This window comes from Lepidothrix coronata, unplaced genomic scaffold, assembly GCF_001604755.1.
Source record: "Lepidothrix coronata isolate B3197 unplaced genomic scaffold, Lepidothrix_coronata-1.0 Scaffold56, whole genome shotgun sequence".
NCBI classification, from domain to species: Eukaryota; Metazoa; Chordata; class Aves; order Passeriformes; family Pipridae; genus Lepidothrix; species Lepidothrix coronata.
In genome coordinates this window covers 3,046,793-3,066,848 of record NW_016690236.1, presented here as the reverse complement: position 1 = coordinate 3,066,848, position 20,056 = coordinate 3,046,793, and the positions used below count along the sequence as shown (strand labels likewise).

Here is a 20,056-nt window from a genome sequence, read left to right as displayed (position 1 = left end):
ATGCTTTTCCTGAGCAAATTCCTAACAGTATATGTTTGTGCATCCTTCCTCACGTACATATGCACGTGTAGTGCTTCACCATTTTAACAAGATCCAGTTATTTTAGTAGAGATTTGAAGAGTACAGCTAATTTGAGATATTAAGAATCAGAAAAAGAATTGATGCAAGCACTGTTTTAAACCACTGAACTGCCTCTAAATTCCTGTTTACTGTGACATTGACAGATAATGTGTAGGGTGCATATAATTTGCAGTGATTAATGTCGTATGTTAAATTGTGCTTGTATGTGTGTGTAGACACATACACACATACAAAATGGTATTGTTATAATCATGTTTTTTAGAATATTGTAAGGGTAACAGTGTATATTTGATGCTAGTTCTAGATGATACAGATATATGAGAAGAAGGGAAATGAAGAGTCATATTATTCTTAAATGTGCTGATACAGGAGGAGGGGAGAGGCGGGGGTGGGGGGAGATTGAGAGAGAGAGAGGAAGAGAGAGAGAGAAAGACAAGTAATACAGCATAAAGAACCCACAGGCATTTGGGCTTTCCCACTTCAGTAGCAAATAGGGGGAATAATGGGTTGGTGGTCTGCTTCCCGTTAGAAGGACACCCCTCCATCTGTTTTCAGTACAGCCTGTTTTCAATTTAAAACAGAGATTTCAATACAAACCTCAATTTCTTTACTCCATTTTATATGCAAAGTGAGGCTTATGAATCAGTGTCATTGCCATAAAGGCTCAGACCAAATTTCCCCCCAAAATTCACAGGCTGTTCATTTGAATACCTGCTTACAGTGGTACACAATGGGCATCTTTGAGAAGAAAAATTGATAATCTTCACGGAAGAGTAATTTGAATGAAATTACACTTGACAGCCTGTCTCCAAGCAAACAAGGAGAGTGAGGGAGCCTTAGCTAAGCTCTGAGGACTTGCCTAAGCCTCTGCTGTTGGAGCTTCCCAGGGAAAAAAAAATCCACACTTTTTCCTACATCTGACTGAAGCTTTTGATAATTCTCTGTAGCTGTTTCTAGCGAAGAAAGGTAGCCATGGAAGAGAATATGGAAGAGGGACAAACACAGAAAGGTATTGTGTTAAATTTGCTTTTTATTTGCATGGAGATATTTATTTTGCCGTTCCTTATTTGCTTTAGCAGCATGCTGCAAGGTTAGGGAATATCCGTATGTGACAGATGGGGAAAGATATATTTTTTTCATATCATTTACTTCATTTGTCTCTCTGCAATAGCACCTGGCTTTAATATAGGGACTATCATCTGATATCTAGTATTAAAAGAATCTAAGTAGCAAATTTTGCATGTATACTAATAACATTGCAGGCATTTAATGCAGCCTGCTTCCCAGACTAGTCTTTGTTAACCTTCATTTATTTCATGTTTTCACGCTTGTCTAGCTGGGTCAAGGGAGTCTAGTGTGAACTATGAGAGAGCTACTCACACAATATTTGGAGCCAGTTGCAGTTGGATATCTAACAATGTAACCGGTATTTACACCTTGAATGAGAATCTAGGCTGAACAAAGACATGGAGTATATTTTGTACATATTTAGGCAGTATTGAAATTTCCCTCTGTCTTTTTTTCACTTTGGTTTTGCAATGTGCTGAAGCAGCCTTGCTATAGTTCTAATATTTTCATTGCACAGATTTGCATTTTGCAGAAATGAATTTTGCAGTTTGCAGCTGAAATTGCTTTAGCAAGAGGTACACAGCATATTCAGAGCATTTCTGTTCCACAGCTTCTGGTCAAGTTGAAAATAACTGAATGTTATGGGATGTGTTAGCACTTAAAGGTGCAATTTAAAGTGATTGTGGTCTATTTTTTAAGGTATGGATCTTTGATACATACAATGTTTTCAGTCTTTTCATTTAAGTGTTATTCTGTGCAAGCGACACGACAGTAGTGAAAGGAACAAATGTTTTTTTCATTTTACTTTACTGCAAGCACAAAGGGTAATCCTAGTGAATATTTGCCATATTAAATTTTTATACTTTTACATTTATTTTGAATTCACTTCCACTTTTGAGGAGGATATAGGAACTCACCAAATAATGTAATATAAATTGCCTGTAAAGGCATATTTTTCTGCAGTGATGCCATATTCTGTTTTTCTGCTCCCTGATCAATCTGCTTCCTACATGTAAATGTCGTACTTTCTCATTATAAGTGACCCATTTAGGCAGAATGCAGCTTTGAATTGCTTATGGTCTTGATCTAGATGCACAGTAGATAGTGACAAGAACATTAAAGGAGGATCTATGTGCCCCCTCTGTGTGTATACATATGTATGTTTATAGATAAATAGATTAGTATCTCTTTGGTGATTACAGCAGTTTCCTCAGTTGAATTTTATTATTTGCAAATGACAGAAAGAACAAGAAAGTACAAGACAGTTCATTTTTTCTGTTTTCTTTTCCTGGTTTTTTTTTTTTTTTTTCTGAAGGTAATATCAATACTTTTGCAATGATTCAAATAATTTTGGGTGTTTTACACTTAGAAATTGAAGACATGCTTTTTTTTAGAAAGACTGAAATGCGTTCTCCTTCCTAAAACAAGAAACAAGTGAATTGAACTATTTGACCAATGAATCAAAATACGTTATTGTTACCAAAAGATGTTGCTTGAAAAAACAGTGAGAAATTCAAGATGCTTAAATTGTTATTAGAGATAGAAAAAAAGAGAAAAAAAGAATAATTTTTGTATATTAAAAGAACATGTTGTTATTGATAAATTGAGTCCTCATTGTTCATATGATAAGCATTTGAATGACCAATAGCCACTCAAAATGGTGTGATTAATAGTGTGATTACAACAGCTAACGCTACTTACCTCCCACCCCCCATTTGCAATGCCATGTGTTCAGCCTTTTTTTCCTTTAGCAGTATGCAGCTGTCATCACAGACAGTGGCAGGAGAATGTTAAGACCTCACAAATCACATGTATTTTTCCTTATTGGTGTGGAGGGGGATGCTGCTTAGTTTCTGTGACCATACCTGTGAACCTGTCATGTCAAGATGTCATGTTCCCTCTCTGGATTATGACAACTTTTAAAACGTAGTTAGAGTTTAAAGAAAATTTGCTATTCAGAAGGGAAATTAAAAAATATTTTCAGTTTTGAATTTTTGGGGGTGCTTGAATGCAGATGTTGGGATGATAGGGAAGTATAGGGATGATTATGAAATCAGGGATCTCTTTAAGTTTTGCACTTTGCACCTGAAAAATATTGACCAGTATGACTTGATACTTGTCTTTAATAGTTCCTGTTTTTTCTGCTTTTATTTAGCATGATCTATCTACAATGCATTTAATGGATATCCACGGTATAGTTCCACATCATCTGGACTATTTTTTCAAATTGTAGTGTTTCAGCAACTGTAATTGTAATTCATATATTCTGATCTTCATCCTCCTGCCATCTTGAGTAGAAATGTTTCTTTCTTTTTTTCCTCTGCTTTCTACAAAATCAATGGAAGTATAAATTGTCGCTGCTTATCAACTCTTGCGCTTTTCATAGCAGATGCTTTGAACCTCCCACTGAACAGCATTACGTCTTGCTAGCAGCCATGATGGAAATGAATAATTTCATAGTGATGCATTTCATAAATACAATCAAGATAGCTCTAGCTAATTTGGAAGTCTTATTATTTTTGAGAATTTTATGCAATAAGGTGTTGTTAAATGCAAACATAATTCTTACCATAGTGGTTTCAAATAATTACCTTCTGTCACAGTCTCTCAACGTTCTAATGTTTAAGAATTATGATTTCTTTATGTGTGTATCTTGGAAAATTGTCAACAGGGAAATATATTCTTTTTTTCTTTTTCTCTGAAAATAATTAATTACTAGACACTGTATAGTTCAAAGTAATGGACATCTCCCCCTCTCCTCATTTTCTTTCTACTGGCCTCAGAAAGTGTGTTTTCGTACTGGCATTAGTACCCTTAATATGGTAAACTGAGATAATGCTGTTGTCCAGCAGTTCTCAGGGGTAAAGATGTAAACATTGAAAGCAAGAATACTTTGTATTCATACATTTCCTGTTTTAAAGTATTAGAAGACTTGTTGTGCCCCCTTTTTTTTTTCCCCTTGATACTGCATTTCCTTTGCTAGGAAGCCAGTACAGGTTGGGGAGAATGTTTCAAAGGTATTTCCTACGCAGCTGTTTGTAGCTGTCTAAGAACTGAAAGAATGTAGGAAATCTGGCTGAAATGTAAGGTATATGAACCCTAAAACATATTCTAATGAAGTACAAATTGAAAACATCTCAGAAATATCAACACGTTCCAAATATTCCATGACACTGGCATTATGCTACATGCCTAGACCGGTAACATACTAAGACTTTTGATTGCAAATTTGCTGTCTGAAAAACTCATGATAACAAAAGCCTGCAATGGATTTGACTGGTTTATTTTTCAAAAAATATCAACTCCACTTAGAAGCAGAAGTTTCACTGATGTCTTTAGGGACGCATGCAAATTTTGAAAACTTCATGCATAAATTTGCATGTGGCAGTGGTAGGTCTCAACTGCCGGTGTTTGAAAGACAGTGATGTCAAACTGTTAGCTTTGCTATGTGGAAAAAGTTATAGGTTCAGTTCCTGCAGTTCAGGTCTTCCCTCTCTGAAAACACTAAGATTGAAATGATGTTCCCAGCCCCAGTTATCCACCCATTCATCTCCACAGAGAACTTTTCAGAGGGCAGGCACTGTAATTTTTTGAACTGTAAGGGACTTGGTACAGAGAAATTAAGGATTACTCTCACCTCTTAATCTGTTTCAGAAAAAAGAAACATTCTGCAACATAGTAAGTCATACCACTTGCACCAAATTGAAAATAAATTTACCTTTTTAATAATTCATACATAACTTCATTTTGTAGTTTGGATTCCTTTATAAAACAAACTCTTGGGAATGGATGGAGCATCTGTGTTTGTACAGCAGCAAACATGAGGAAGAAACTAATTTTACTTTAGCTCTCTTGGCTGTAGTAAACCTAACAAACACAGACAAGGTTCCACTGATAGATAGCAAAAAACTACGTAGTATTATCTGTGACAAGAAATGGTTGAATGCCAGAAAATAAATAATGACTTAGTATTTAGTCTGCATTAGTGATATAAGTGGATCTGCAGCCTGTTATCAGATCTTTTTCATTTGTGCCACAGCATGCCATTAAAGGAGAGCTTTAAGCAGAGTTTTGGAAGAAAATCATAAGGCGTTTAGGATGCTGTCAGTACTATGTACACACAGACCCTGCTTCTTCAGCCATGAGAGGTTGAATTATTTCCTCTTACTTTTTTGAAAATGGTAGACTCTGACTAGTAGGATTCTATAGACTAGATGAAAGTGATGTGGTTTTTTTCATATTAAGAAATAAACCAACAACCAAATAGTCAAAACACTGCTGGCATCCTTTGTAAGTTAGTCTTCTAAATATTTTTATTTACTTCTAAGAGAGAAGAGTTGTCCAGTTTCTCTTTTGACTGTTGCCACAAAGTTGGTTAAAATAAAAATGAGAAAATATCAATATTTTGCACTTTGATTTTGTTTGGTGACTATACTTGTAAATAAAGCAGAGAAGTTATTTTTCATTCTTTAATGTATATGTCACACTAAGTATAGGCCATGCTTGTATCTTCAGTTAGATCCTTTTTATATTATCTTCAGTAAGATCCTTTTGTATTGTTAGTATTATGTCTAGTCTTATAGGACCTCTGAAGTGCAATCAGTTTCATGAATAAGTTGGAAATGGTTTTTAAATTTGGCCTTTTAAGTAGGAAGTTGCAGACATTTGCTGTCTGATATTCTTCATACAAAACATGGATTTGTAATGCTTGATTCTTAAAGAAAACATTGTGGGCAGATGTCAATCTTTAGTTACTTTGGGAATATATTTTCAACTGTAGGCTTAGTTCCTAAGACTGTGGTCAGATTGGATTTTTGCAAGTTGCTGCAGAGTAGAATGGTCTTAACTTTTGTCACTTTTATTGTTTCCTGTTCTTAAAAGTGTGTGTGTTATAAGAGCATCAGATAAAATATTCACTCACTTAATTACAAAGTCCCTAACAGAGTAAATAATTTTCCTTATTAATCAATGTTAAATATGGAAGTAAATTTTAGCATCTGGGGAAGTATCTTGCTGTATTTCTCCTTAGCAGTTAATCAATATGGTTTATTAAAGAAAAATGCAATAACATTCAATATGAATTTGAACTTAATTGTTTTAATACTGTAAGAGTTATTCTCCTTTATGTAGTAACTACAGGCTACCTTACTTAATATTCTTACATTAGGAGCAGTGAGTTGGAGAGCTGGAATTTGAATATGTTATTATTCAATACATTAGGCTTTTATTCATAGATAATGATGTAAATAAATTTAGTCTTGCTTGCTTATTTAATCTTTAACATTGAAGTGTCTCTGTTAACACTAGAAAACTTTGTATTTCTTACAGGCTTAACATTATACTAGTCCTAGGCATGAAAATCCAGCATTAATAGGACCTAATTGAAATTTTATATACACTCTTACAGGGCAGAAAGTATTCCAACTGCCCTAAGGCAGATGGAATCCTCAATTCAATGTGTGAAAATTTAAGTCTTCATGGTAATTTTGAGACTTGGATGTCAATTTCATAAATAAGCTATATCAAAAAGATTTTTTATAAGAGATGTAATTTCCCAGGAAAAAAAGGTGTTGAATGTATTTTAAATTAATGATAATTTTTGAAAATATACTGTGTCAACATAGCAATATGAATTTATAAAAACCTTTTTCTACCCTTTGTGAAAGTAAAGGCTCACCTTTGGGGAAAAAGGGCTACTCTGGTTTTCTTATTACTCTGAAAAAATAAGCATTTTTTTAGTAAGGACAGTACAATACTGTATATTCAACAAAATTAAATTTGAGTCAGCTTAGATCTTAGGCTCCTTATGGAGAATGATTGAGGGACTGTTATACCTAATATCTGAAAACTATTAATTTTAGATTGTGACTATGAATTAATTTCTGATAAGTACTCTAAAAAATTTAACAGTGTGACTTTGTAACCTGTTTTGAGTTGCCTACCACTGCACTAAAATTCAAGATGGAAGAATGGATGGAATGCTGCTGGCCTCACATAACAATGATGTTTGTTTTCTTGATACAATAGTTTTTAGCTATTCATGGCTAGGCTTCGCGAACAAAGATTTGGGGAGGGCGCTATTAATTCTCCCTATATAGGCAGGTGATAATATGCTTTTCTCTCCTAGTAGTTTTATACAATGGATTAAGTGGAAAATACAAAAAGAAAAAAATACACATTTTTGGTCTATCCTGCCTCAGACTGTAGACACTGTTAATGATTTTATAAAACCTATAAAGAATATAAGCATCTGATAGCCTTTGAAAATCAAAATGTAAAAAGGCAAAGGGGAATATTGATCTTATAAAATTTTTTCAGTTCATATTCTGTTTGAACAATTCTATTTAGAATAATTTTCAGCAAATTCAAGCAACTAAAATGCATAGTTCCTGTTGATATCTTATCACATGGCTGATTTCTGAGACAGGACAGCAAGTCTCAAATTGATGTGTTGTCACAAATCTTTTGCTTGGGGAGTGGGAAGTTATAGAAGCTTCAGTTCCACTGCATAAGGAACAAGTCTTGCCATTTTCTCAGTTGGAGAGAGACCAAACTCAGAGCATCAAAATTGTGAAGGTCAGAGATATACATCAAATAGGAATTAACAAAACTGTGAATTTTTCTGTACACGTGCTCTAGGGCCTTATGAAGGAACAGCACTGTCACAAAAAAAATGGCTCAAGTATTCTCTTAGCTTGTCCATAACAACTCTTAGGCCTCAATGCACTGTCTCAAGAAGGCTAAATTTTGTATTCTTTTTTTCCTCTAAAACTTTCATCTCCTTCGTACTAGTTATCACGTAGGAGTTCAGTACTCCTCCCAGAATTTGTACTGCAGCCATCTGGGACAACATTTTTTCAAATAACAGATTCTAAAATACAACTGCTTCTCAATACAAGCTTTATTCTTCTCTTTACAGTTATAATACACCTGATATTTGCAGTTGGACAGTTTCCGAAGATTTTTTATTTGGTTCACATAGTGAAAGTTTCATTTTTTTCCCAATAGCGGTAACAATAAAACTATACATCAAAGGAATATCACAATAAATTTCGTATAAATTTTAACAAAATTTGGTCTTTTTAATAATGGCATAAGGAGAGCAGTTAATTTGCTGCAGTTCTGGTATAAAACTAGACTTCAACAAAAGATGCATTTGCTGCACTTTTGGTATATGAGCTTTGAGGAGAGGTGCTACTACCAGAATGTAAACAAACTAGGAGGAAAGTATACTATTTTTCTTCCCTCACTCGTCAGTATCGTCCCATTTTTACCCCAAGAGTGTGTTTTATTTTTATTCCTCTTTCTGAAAAAAAATCTCTTTGTGATTGATTTCTATCCTGCTCTTCAATTTTCTGTGGAAGCACTTTCTTTTTAGCACCTGGAAGGCTTGGAAATTAAATTCTGCAACATTTTTCAATTTCTTCTGGGAACATGTAATATAAGATGACAAGTGCTGCATGTTTATTAATTAAGTCATAGCTGGTTACATCCTACTTCTCAGATTGCAGCACAATGACTTTATACAGGTAAAATTGGACATTAAGGAGGAATTTGAAGGAAGAGAGTATAGTAGCACAGTGATGGCAAGGATTTGCAGGGATTGCTCTGCATTGAGACACAATGGGAAAAAAGTAGAGATGACTGATGATTGTGCTGATAGACGTTCAAAAGAGGTAATGTGATGAAAAGAAGAAAGTAGTAAGCAATATAATTGGAAAGACTTTCAGAGGGCTTCTGAAGTTTGAAACTGATAGGGAAATAGGGGAATCATAGAATTGTTTACGTTGGAACGGACCTCTGAAATCATCGGGTCCAACCATAAACCCAGCACTCCACCACTAAACCATGGTGGAAGACAATATAAGAGTTAAAAGAATATTTGACAAGTTTTATAAGAAGTTATTAGGGGCATAAATTTGGATTATCTTTTTAAAATAGTGAATATATAATTTTAGGAACATTTTTTCCCACCAAGTAAAACAGCAGGCGTGTTCATGGCTACTATGATAATATTGTAATATTACTATGGCAATATTGTAACTGTGGGCAGTTTCTAGCTATTTGAAGTTAGAGGTAAGGGAAAGAGGGGGAGCAAGTCTGGTTTTACCTTAAAGTGATGAGAGTTAGGAAAGATTCTTTTAGTTGGAAAAGGAAAGTATATCACTTCACATTCATGAAAAAGTTATCACAGTTGACCTATTGGCCTACTTTCTGTGGTGAAGGAAGCTGGTGCTGTATACCCTTGCTTAGCAAGGTGATGCAGCCAGTGTGGGAAGCTCTACAGTGTAGTGACACCCTCTACTACTGGTGAATCAGCTTAGCTTTCTTTATGTAGTTCATCAAAACCTCCCACCCCCTGATTTCCCACCAAATCTTCTTTACTGTATTAAGATGTATGCAATAGTAAGCAACTGGCATAACTTTGAATCAGTTTAAAAGCCTTTACAAAACAACCATGGGAAGAGCTTGGCATATGTCTTTGCAGCTCTCAGGTGAGTTCATGTTTGGTCATAGCTAAGAACTTAGACTTGCTTATTTTTATACAGGAGTAGTTCCTGAGTTTCTGATGCCATGGTTTTTAGTGGTATCGCAGGGTGAGATGAAAAAACCTATCCACAGTATGTACTCATCCCTATGTTTGGGTGGTACAAAGCTCAAATTGACATCTGTCCAGAAGAAAGCTGATACATACATGCTATGTTCTACTTCTATCTGCCACATTGTTTGTTCCCCATCTCTTTTACCCTTCTATGACACATCTCACTCCAAACAACCTTCTACCTTCAAGAGATCTTCCACTCTGTTTCAATGAAAGTTACTCTCAGTACCTTGAATGCTTGGAGAGTGTTTGTGGTTACCTAACTAACTGTGAAGTCATTCAGTTGAGGATTCCTTTCCTTGTCAGTGAATGCCAATAGACAAGGTAAAAGTACCTTAACCTTCACAGAAAATTAATCCTTGCCTTTTGCCAGTTAAATACCATAATGTTTCCTCACGTCATATGTACTAGGTGATTTATATTCAGCAACTCCTTGCTCTTTACTGGCCTGCTTGTTCTGTGACCTCTATGATGAGCAGTTATTTCCAACTGCGTTTTGTTGGAGTTGAGATCTGGTCTGTGGGATGCTTACATTTGATATGCTTCCTTTTCAATGGAAGAGGAGGGGAACAACTGAGCTGAAGGTGCTGCCATCACTTGGAGCAGACAAATTCTTCTATGCCCTGCCTGAGTACAGTGTTAAACAGGTCAGGTAGCTGTAGTAGAAGAAAGAGGATGCAGTAGATGACAATGGATGCAATGAGCCCGAATTCAACCTCTTTGCCTACTGGATTAGGGCATTATGAAAAACCTTAATCTGTAAACAGATTTTTATTTTTACTGATAATTATAATGGTACAATAAATAATATTCTCAATTCTGCATATGGTATGAACGAACTTATAAACTTTAGAAGGATAGCGTTTTCCAAAAAGGTTATATACCAATAAAGACTTGAACTCAGGTTTAGTAGGTTGATAAGTCACTGGAAATAGTAACACAATATGCATAACTGAGGATGAAAGTAACTGTCTGAAATTGCCTTGAAAAAAGGACCATTGACTACTAACCACTGTGTTGGTCATGAAAGTATTCAATTATATTATTGAATGTTGTATTATTGATTTTTAAACTAAGTAGCTTTAGTGTGAAATGCTTCCCGCTTAACACAGTTTGCCAGTGTTCATGACTTGTTGATAAACTACTCCTGTATAGAAAAGGAACTTACATTTCTAGCTGAATGACACAAATACAGTGATTTACTTTATCATGTAATAGTGTTTATTAGATATATAAAATGCTTTCCTAGTTGTTGTGGTGCTTCAATATAGCAGTACAATAATCTTCAGAGACTTTCTCAGCCTTCTAATTTCTTACTAAGAGGTTGACCACTACTTCTGACCAACACACACATTCGATGTTATGAAAAAACCATTACCATGATTTCCTCCACCTTTCCTCTTAGTTGTAGGTTGCAGTTCCCTGTAAACATCTGCAGATTCTCTTTGCAGTTCTCATGCTAGTGAAGTATGGTATTGGCATGTTACTTAACGAGGTGGCTAAACTAGATTGAAATGAAACAGTATCCTGTTTTCCAAGTGTTCATAATCAGCTTGAGATCTACTCCTCTGAGCCGTAAAACATCTCTACTATTTAGTCTTGACTATATTTACTACATAATGCTTGCCTTTTGCTGGAAAATTCGTAGTTCTAGTAGAACATGAAGAACCCCTTTCATTCACACTGCCCACCAGTGTTGGGTAATGACTAGGGTTTGCTTGTATGTGCATATATTGCCCTTGATTACTTCCAAAATTATACATATTAGTAACTTAAAAATCTGAAAAATCAATGACCAAGGCTCTGATCCTGCAAAGTCTTAAATACGCATCTTTGATGTCCTACACTGTGAGTAATCCCATTGGTTTTATACCAATGTAAGCAAAAAGGAAGCACATCTAGTCTCTAAGATTAAGACCTAACAATGCCATGGAGTAATTTGCATGTAACTGTCAGGGTTTTGGCAGGAAATCTGTGAAAGGATAGGATGATGCAATTTAGTAGGGCCTGAGAGGAGACTAGAAGGAAAGTTGAATGGAGTTTGTTTATGAGCTGAGGGTTTTTTTTGTTTGTTTTGTGTGGTATTACAGTGATTAATATGCTTTGGGGTCTCCTGTTGCTGTCTTCAGGTTCCAAAATTATTTTTTTTTCTTCTTAAATGCTTCATTTTTTAAGGGTTTTTGTTTGTGGTTTTCCTTTGAATTAGTAGAGTTCGGATTTACTCCTGGGCAGGGTATACTGGACTTTGTAGTGGTATTGAACAATTTTGCTAGTGTGTCTTGTTCACATACATAAGCGAAAATGATCATCAAATTTTCTGTGCAGATGGAATTTTTCCCAAGGCAGGCTACTAGTGACCTTCTTTTTACCTTTTTTTTTCTGCAACATCGTCATGGTCTGCTTTCTAAGATTATATGGGAGTTTACTTTTATTAAATGTCTCCTGCTAGTGCAAGGGCTAACAACTGGTGTTATCCTTTGTGCTGTCCTCTTGTAACAAACTATAGATGAGACTTTTGCTCTTTGAATGCAGGTCTGGAGCAGCATGTTGGTTATTTGCTTGTGTTTTTTGGGATAGATGGAGTAAATTTAATAAATCCTTCTGAACTGAGGATCTATTACGAGGCTTTCTGTTATTAGAAGGTTCTGGACTCTGGCAATGTCTACTGTTAGCAGTAGGCATTTTTTTCTGACATGTTTATCATAAAACCGTGCTGTTTAAAATTTTAAAGGGGAAAAAGATACTATTTTTAGCTATATGTAGAGTTTGTGTATCTTCTAGTTTTATTATACCATTTTAATTACACAGACAAAACTAATTTAAAAGGTGATCATCACTGTGACTATCGTAAGAGTTCAGCAAAACACGTATGCTACAACCACACCCATAACAAGTGGCATGAAGGCCAGAAAGTAAAAATTAATTTCAGCTATTCAACAACATATGGAGACTGCTATTTCTCAAAGATGTTATCTTTCAATTTCTCAAAATTATTCTAGATTTATGGACACTGTTCACTAGTGAAAACACTGGAATAATTATAACCCAGTGGTGAATAGGTCTTTTAGGTCAGCTGTGTTTATGCTAGTGGTTCAGACAAGACATTTTTCTCCCCTCTTCCCATCTGGTACAGTCATCAAATATTTAAGACACAGGGGAACCTGTTAAGGACATTTGAGCTTTTTTATTTGCTTTATGGATGTGTTTGCACATGGGGGACTTTTGCTATTAATATTTTTTCATTTGATCTATTTCATGTCTATATCATCTCTATTGTCTGTGCTTCCAGCAGATATCCTTCCTTTATTACCTGTCATATCCCCTTCTAGAAGATGCATACACGTACTTTATTGCATATTTATTGACAGTATTGACTTCTAAAGTCCAGTTCAAATACCTCTGAACTGGATCTAGAGATTTTAATATGCAGATTTCAAGACTTAAAAGTACCTGTAGCTAGCTGTGTGTTTGTTTTGTTAATATTATACACAACCAAAGAGCTAAAATACACTTTTCGTTCCTGATAGAAGTAGCTATACTGATAGAAGTAGCTATGTCTGTGCCTGGGGATTTACCTTATAATACACAATTATTCCTGCTTGTCTGTCTTGATTTATTCCTCATACTGTTTTATTTTTGTTATTATTTTTTAGTGTAGACTCAACTGGATTTGATGTAGCTGCTGCAGTTGCTAAATCTTGTGATATCCTCTGGGATATCATTTTTCTCCTTTGGTTATTCTTGACTTCATCATTCCTGATCTTTTTTTTGACTGTGTATAAACTCTGTACCTCAAGTTAGAAAGATGGACTGTCTCCTACTAGAGCTATGAAAGTACTGGCACTCCAGAATTGCTGATCTGTAATCATTCCTCTAATCTAATATCCTGACAAGGTCATAGACTTCAATGTTGCTACAGAATGTGGTTTTTTTATTTCTAAAGGGATAATTTTACTAGGCTTTTTGTGATCCTTCAGGGACAATGAATTACACAATGGTCCAGATGTAACAAGCAATATAACATAGCAGCCGTTAAACTAAATTATTGCAGTCATCCTTACTGTGCTTAATCTGTTAATGTTTTTTTTTCCATAATGTTTTTTTTTCAGTGTGATAAACTGTATAATTTAAAAGCTTCTATACAGAAGTGTGATTAAGAATGATTTGACTAGGGGTAGTAGTGGGTCATAATGATACAGAATTTTTCCAGATAAGCATGGTCATAAATTCTATAATAAATTAAACTAGTAAGTAGTAAAATATAGAATACTTACATAGAATGAAAATAATGAAACAAATTTTCTCTTTGTATGTGGGAAAACATGTTAGAAACTTCCACAGCAATCTGTTTGCTATTGTCAGAATATGAAAAACTTTCAATATTTTTTGTTTTAATGATGTTATGTAATAGAGGGTAATTATTTGAATTGGCTTGACGCCATTGCTTTGACTGTTTTTATGTTTTGTGCATTATCAATCATTTTATGAAATTGTTTGTTTTACCTTTGTCAAGAGGAATTAAGAAAACACCTCTTTTCTAAGTGTCTTTATGACTGTTGGGGTAGAATAGCAGTTGCTCTGTCAGTGTCACAGTGTTTATTTTAATCTCTGAATTAATTTTCTTGGTTGCTAGGCAATTTTACTTCATAGTTTTAATGGAAATGACTCATTCAGTGTGCTCTCATTTCATAATATGCAATCGTTTGCTTTAAAACTGAAACTAGGTTTCTCTATGACATAATGGCTGACAAATACTCATGTCAGTATATGATTTTCTTATGATAGCTAATAAAATACCCACATTTCTGTTATTCATTCCTGTATTTCTTGTACACTCCAACAATGCTATTGTAAATCTGAAGTATTCAGTAGGGGCAGAATTGGTCTTTTATGTATATGTAGAGGATATATGCTTTAATGTCTGACATTTTAGAATTTTTTTTTAAAGCAGCTTATGGAGCTGGTTCTGTAGTATGTATTTATACTGGTATCAGTTCAGTCTTTTTACATCCTCAGTAGTAGTGGTGTAATAAGTGCTCTGTATCTCAGTTACTCAGCCTAGAGATATATTCAGCAGATCCTACTTATTAACAGTTCAGGGAAGTTGAAAAATAGGTATGACTATTCAAAGTAATAATAACCATATTTTAAGGAAAATCTCTCAACAGTTGGTAGTTCTGGAGGTTTTTCGTACTGTAAAAACGTAATGCCCGAGGACAGTTTCTTTACACTTTAAAATATTGTTTTCTGTTATTTCGATACTGTTCTTATTTCAGGACATATATATATATAGGAAAAAGGACTTCAAAGAAACTTCACAGTTTCCTCAATATCAGGGTAGTGCAGAAGTGTATGCTTTTTTCATTTTGTTGCTATCAGTTATGCTTTCATTTATTCTACGCTATCAGCTAGTGAAATACTGTCTTTTGGCTTGTTATCTCTGTTCCACTCTTATGTTTCTGTGTTGGTAAACTGCACAGCTTGGAAATAAAGGAAATCCCCCCTGCTTCTCTATAGAAGGAAATGATCGTGTAGGCCAGAATGCCAATGATGTACCCCATAGTCTCTGTGCTTCTGACATTGGTTCAGGTTTATCAGCTCAGCTTCTTTTGCCAGAGCATCATCCTGCTTGCTTAGTTGCTCTTTATTTTCCTTCTCCCTAGTTTATCATAAACTTATCTTCCTTTTTGGTACAGTTAGTACACTGAGGACCACAGCTGATTTAGTTTATCTATGTAGTTTGTGGCCATCAAAACACAAAATGCTGAGTCCAGTTCACAAACAAATAATACGTTATCAACATAGAGAAAACTGGGAGTGCTGTATATTTTAAAGATTTTGTATTTAGTACCCAGTCTTTCAGTATCTATTGATACAAAAATTCTCTGGCAAAATCTTCCAATTGCTAACTTACAACTTAAATACTGGTAATGGTAGTGTAAGGTAAACAACAATACTGTGAAATTTTTGAGCTTTGTAATTGGATTTGAGAGAAAATAAACTCAAAAAAATCACACAAAAGTGTTTTCAAGATTTTTTCAAAAGGATATAGAAGGAAAAAAAAATTAGATCATTCAACTGTATTCCTTACAGCACAAAATGCTTTTGTTCAGTTTTTTGTTATATTTGAGCTAATAAGGTGGGTAGTTAGCCAGAACATTTGCAACTGTAATGGTAATGGACACTGAAAGCAAGAAGTTAGATCATTTGTATTCAATGCATACCTGGGAGACTGTCTCACTTTCTGTAAATGAGAGATGGAATATGCAGCCAAAATTAATAAGATTATGTTAGTGAGTTATCCCAGCTCATCTTAATCTATTTTAACACTTAAAGAAAGCAGTACTGAGGTGATAGTTTTCAGTTTGTGAAACTGAGTTATGAAATTCCTGCAACAGAAACATAAAAATGTTAATGTGGTTGAAAGCAAACCTCTAGGGAAAATGAAATAAATTTCTTAATGAACAAAAGCCATACCCCAGGCTTCTTGAGGCAGAACAATTACTTGGATAAACTTGTTATAAAAACAATTGCTTTAGTGTACTAGTTTTACAAAATACCAACAACTGCCTTACAACAAATGGGGTAAAGTGAAAAAAAAACCAACAAAAATCCAATCAAAGGGCTTAAGGTAGTTTCAGTAGTGTGAGCTTCAGTAAGTACAAACATTGCATGTATTCTCTGTGTTAGAGGAGGTTTAGGTTGGATATTAGAAAAAGGTTCTTCACCCAAAGGGTGATTGGGCACTGGAACTGGCTCCCCAGGGAAGTGGTCACAGCACCAAGCCTGCCAGAGTTCAAGAAGTGTTTGGACAATACTCTCAGGCACAATACTCCCAAAATGATGTGATTTTTGGGCCTGGTCCTGTGCAGGGCTAGGAGCTGGACTTTGATGTTCCTAGTGTGTCCCTTCCAACTCTGGATATTCTGTGATTCTAAGATTCTAAATGTACACAGTTACAAAAAGGAAATATATCACAGCAATAATTTCCATCATACTTGGTAATTCTGAGGAATGAAATTGTTATGAAATAGTGAAATTATCAAAAGTTATGTTATTGGATTAAAAAGTAAGGTCTTCTTTCAGTCAGTAATTTATAAGTTACTATTTTAGAGATATTTTTTTAAAATTATTGGGACATCATTTAAGATTCTGAATTGAGATATGAACTATGTGAAACAGATTATCTGTGCCCTTGAAAAACATTAGTGGAACACACTGTGTCTTGATTTCCCATCTGTGAAAAGCCATATAGGACATAAATAAGCTTTCATTTCCTCCGCTCATTCTATGACTTATCACTTTAATAGATGGTAGTCTTTATATTTCTACTGTGGAAATCATAGCCGAGGCCTCTAGGTACTAAAGCAAGATGAATTATGCCAGGGAATACTTACTGATTTGTAAATAAATAAACAAATTGCAGGCATTAAATATTCTTTTCTATTAAAGGTGAAATACAGGGTAATTGAAGATTCTTGTCTGTCCCACCCTAATTTCTAACCAAATATTTTATTAAAATAAGCAAAACTAAAGGAGTTGCATTCATTATGCATATGGCATATGTGTTGTTAAAATGAGGAGTGGCAGACCTTTGATTTTTAGCAGTGACATAATCTAAGGCAGAATGCTGTGATATACATATGGTGGATGTCTGTACAGCATGCCAAAGGAAGGAACAGTTCGGAAAGTTGTTAACTTCATCTCCTTCAAAAGAACTGAATTTCTTAGCGATAATAGACATGTGGAATGGAAAGGTCAGGACAGATATTATTCTACTAGGGATTAGTGCCTTTTTTACTCATTTTACAGAAGTGATACCCAACAGTGAAAAATTAGCCTTTGTTTGCTTATTTGTTTTTAAAAATATACATTTTTCTCAGATGAATGACTATTTTTCTTCAGGAAGGTGACTGTAATATTTTCTCAGCTATTGAAATGATGACAAAATTTATTCTGTCTTCAGCAGCAGAAAAACAGACTGTTACATCAGCACATGATAGAGTATAACCCTGAATATGAAGAAAATTTCAGGCTGAAAATTAACAGATCTAAATCTTAATAGAAATATGCTCAAAAGACTGTTTCTTAAATGTATCCGCTTTCTTTAAATAAATTTGGTGTACTGACCATGCAAAGAGAGTCTCTGAGCATCTTCTGTGGTGCGTGGGATGTGGTCCCATCATGTCACAGTGCATCCAGTCTCTATCCGAAACTGTAAGCACTACTATCTAATTTATCTTAGTGGAAAGAGTGCACTGTGGTGAGCTCTGCAGTGTTACAGCAAGATTTATTTGTGCTATTTAGGCTATCTTGTTTAAATGTTGTTTATAGATCTTTCTTTAACACTGCTGTCTGCTAACTAGATGTACGATTAGATTAGTTGTTGAAACCAGCAGCTTCCTGCATGCCCCTTGCTTTGTTGCAAGTTTGAAGTCCTCATATATAGCAGCTCCAGAAATCATGTGATATGAACAAAATCTCAACAGTTTCATTACAAAAGCAAATTTCTGGCCTTCATAGCTTCAATAAAAAAGTTATCCTTAAAATTACATATGTAATATATTATATTAATAGAATATGGATTGTATGGAGGCCCTGACAGTGCTGGTGACACTTCCAGCATGCATGGGCCTATTCTTGTATTTGTTTGCATAGTTCTAAATAGTTTGAAATATTATTAGTTGGTTTGGTTTTTTTCCCCCTTTTTTGTTGCTTTTTCTTTTTTTTCTGTGATAAATAAGAGTAGCCCTCAGCTCTTGGTATTTTAGTTTTAATGTCAAAGCACATGATGGATCTAGTGTTTGCCACTAATTTGCTGAGTAATACTGAAGAGCAGTTCTGTCCTCAGACAACAAATGTTGCAATTAGAATGACTGAAAGCAATTATAAATTATTATAAACTTCTCTAGACATAAAAGTAGGCAGGAAGGACTTATTACAGTTTAAACAGATGAAGTATAGAACATAAATTTTTCTGAAGTTTTCTTGTAGTATGTGGGCTGAGGAAAAGTGGATGGACCTTCATATTCAACATCCAGTCAGAAATTGTAGTAGCAGGGTAAGCTTGCTAGAGGATTAATGATAATGCTAAGTCAGTCCACCGAAGTATATTTCCAACTATTTCCAGGGTTTTTTTCAAGAAAAAGTATTCAAAAGAAAGATCTGGATTAATTTTATACAAATTTGATACTAACTTATGAAATTACATTTATTAATTCAAAAAGATTTTTGTCTTCAAAATTCTATCCAATCTTAAAGAAATTTCTTGAGAAGACTGAAAGGGGTTTCTGCTTGATTTTTTTCCCTATACATAAGTGCAGTGCTTTCTTTGTATTGAGACATGATGTCATGGTTTAACTCCAGCCATCAGCCAAGCCCCACTCAGTGGCTCACTCACTCCCCCATCAGCAGGATGGAGGAGAGAATCAGGAGGGTAAAAGTGGGAAAATTCATGGGTTGAGATAAAGAGAGTTTAATAGGAAAAGTAAAAGTCACACGCTCAAGCAAGACAAAACAAGGAATTAATTTACTGCTTCCCATGGGCAGTCAGGTGTTCAGCCATCCTCAGGACACATAATGGTTACTTGGGAAGACAAATGCCAGCACTCAAAATGTCCCCCCCTTCCTCCTTCTTTCCCCCAGTTTATATACGGAGCATGATATTATGGAATATCCCTTTGGTCATCTGAAGTTACCTATCCTGACTGTGTCTCCTCCCAGCTTCTTGTGCATTTCCAACCTCTTTGCGAGTGTGGCACCATGGAAAGCAGAAAAGGTCTTGGCTCTGTGTAAGCACTGCTCAGCAATAACAAAGACATCTCTAAATTGTCATCACTGTGTCCAGCACAAATCCAAAACACAGCCCCATGGCAGCCACTGGGAAGAAAATTATCTTTACTCCAGCCCAAAACCAGCACACACACATAGAAAACTATTTGTCCATAAGTAAACACAGCTGTTTGTGGGAGAGAGATATACTGGTGGAAGAGATAGTAAATAGAGAATGGATTGTTTAGTCATGAAACAGTGCTTTTCCGAGTCTTGTCTAGAGACAGGTGAAGTAGTATCAAATGATGCTTAGAAAAAGAGTGTAGCATGAGCTTGCAATCTTGAGTTATAATCCATAGTGGGTTGTACTAGCTATGCAATAACTATTTTATTTTCTGCATATAACTATACTGTATTTGCTAGAAAAGCAGGGTATATAACATTTTGCTAAACAGTTTAGTTTTTTCTCAGTTCTGTGGAACAAATTATGATGAACAAATTATAAATTATAAATTATGATGAACAGAGCTTCAA

At 34.9% G+C, this 20,056-nt stretch overlaps 1 protein-coding gene across 1 annotated transcript in view; it reads left to right on the top strand.

The window, feature by feature from the left end:
• The first annotated feature begins 551 nt into the window (after positions 1 to 551).
• GPM6A (glycoprotein M6A) overlaps positions 552 to 20,056 on the top strand; it is a 118,089-nt gene continuing 98,584 nt past the window's right edge. Inside the window, exon 1 of the mRNA XM_017816563.1 lies at positions 552 to 1,090. Coding sequence (XP_017672052.1) covers positions 1,054 to 1,090 — 37 coding nt within the window. The 5' untranslated portion in view covers positions 552 to 1,053. The remainder of the gene's footprint in view (positions 1,091 to 20,056) is intronic.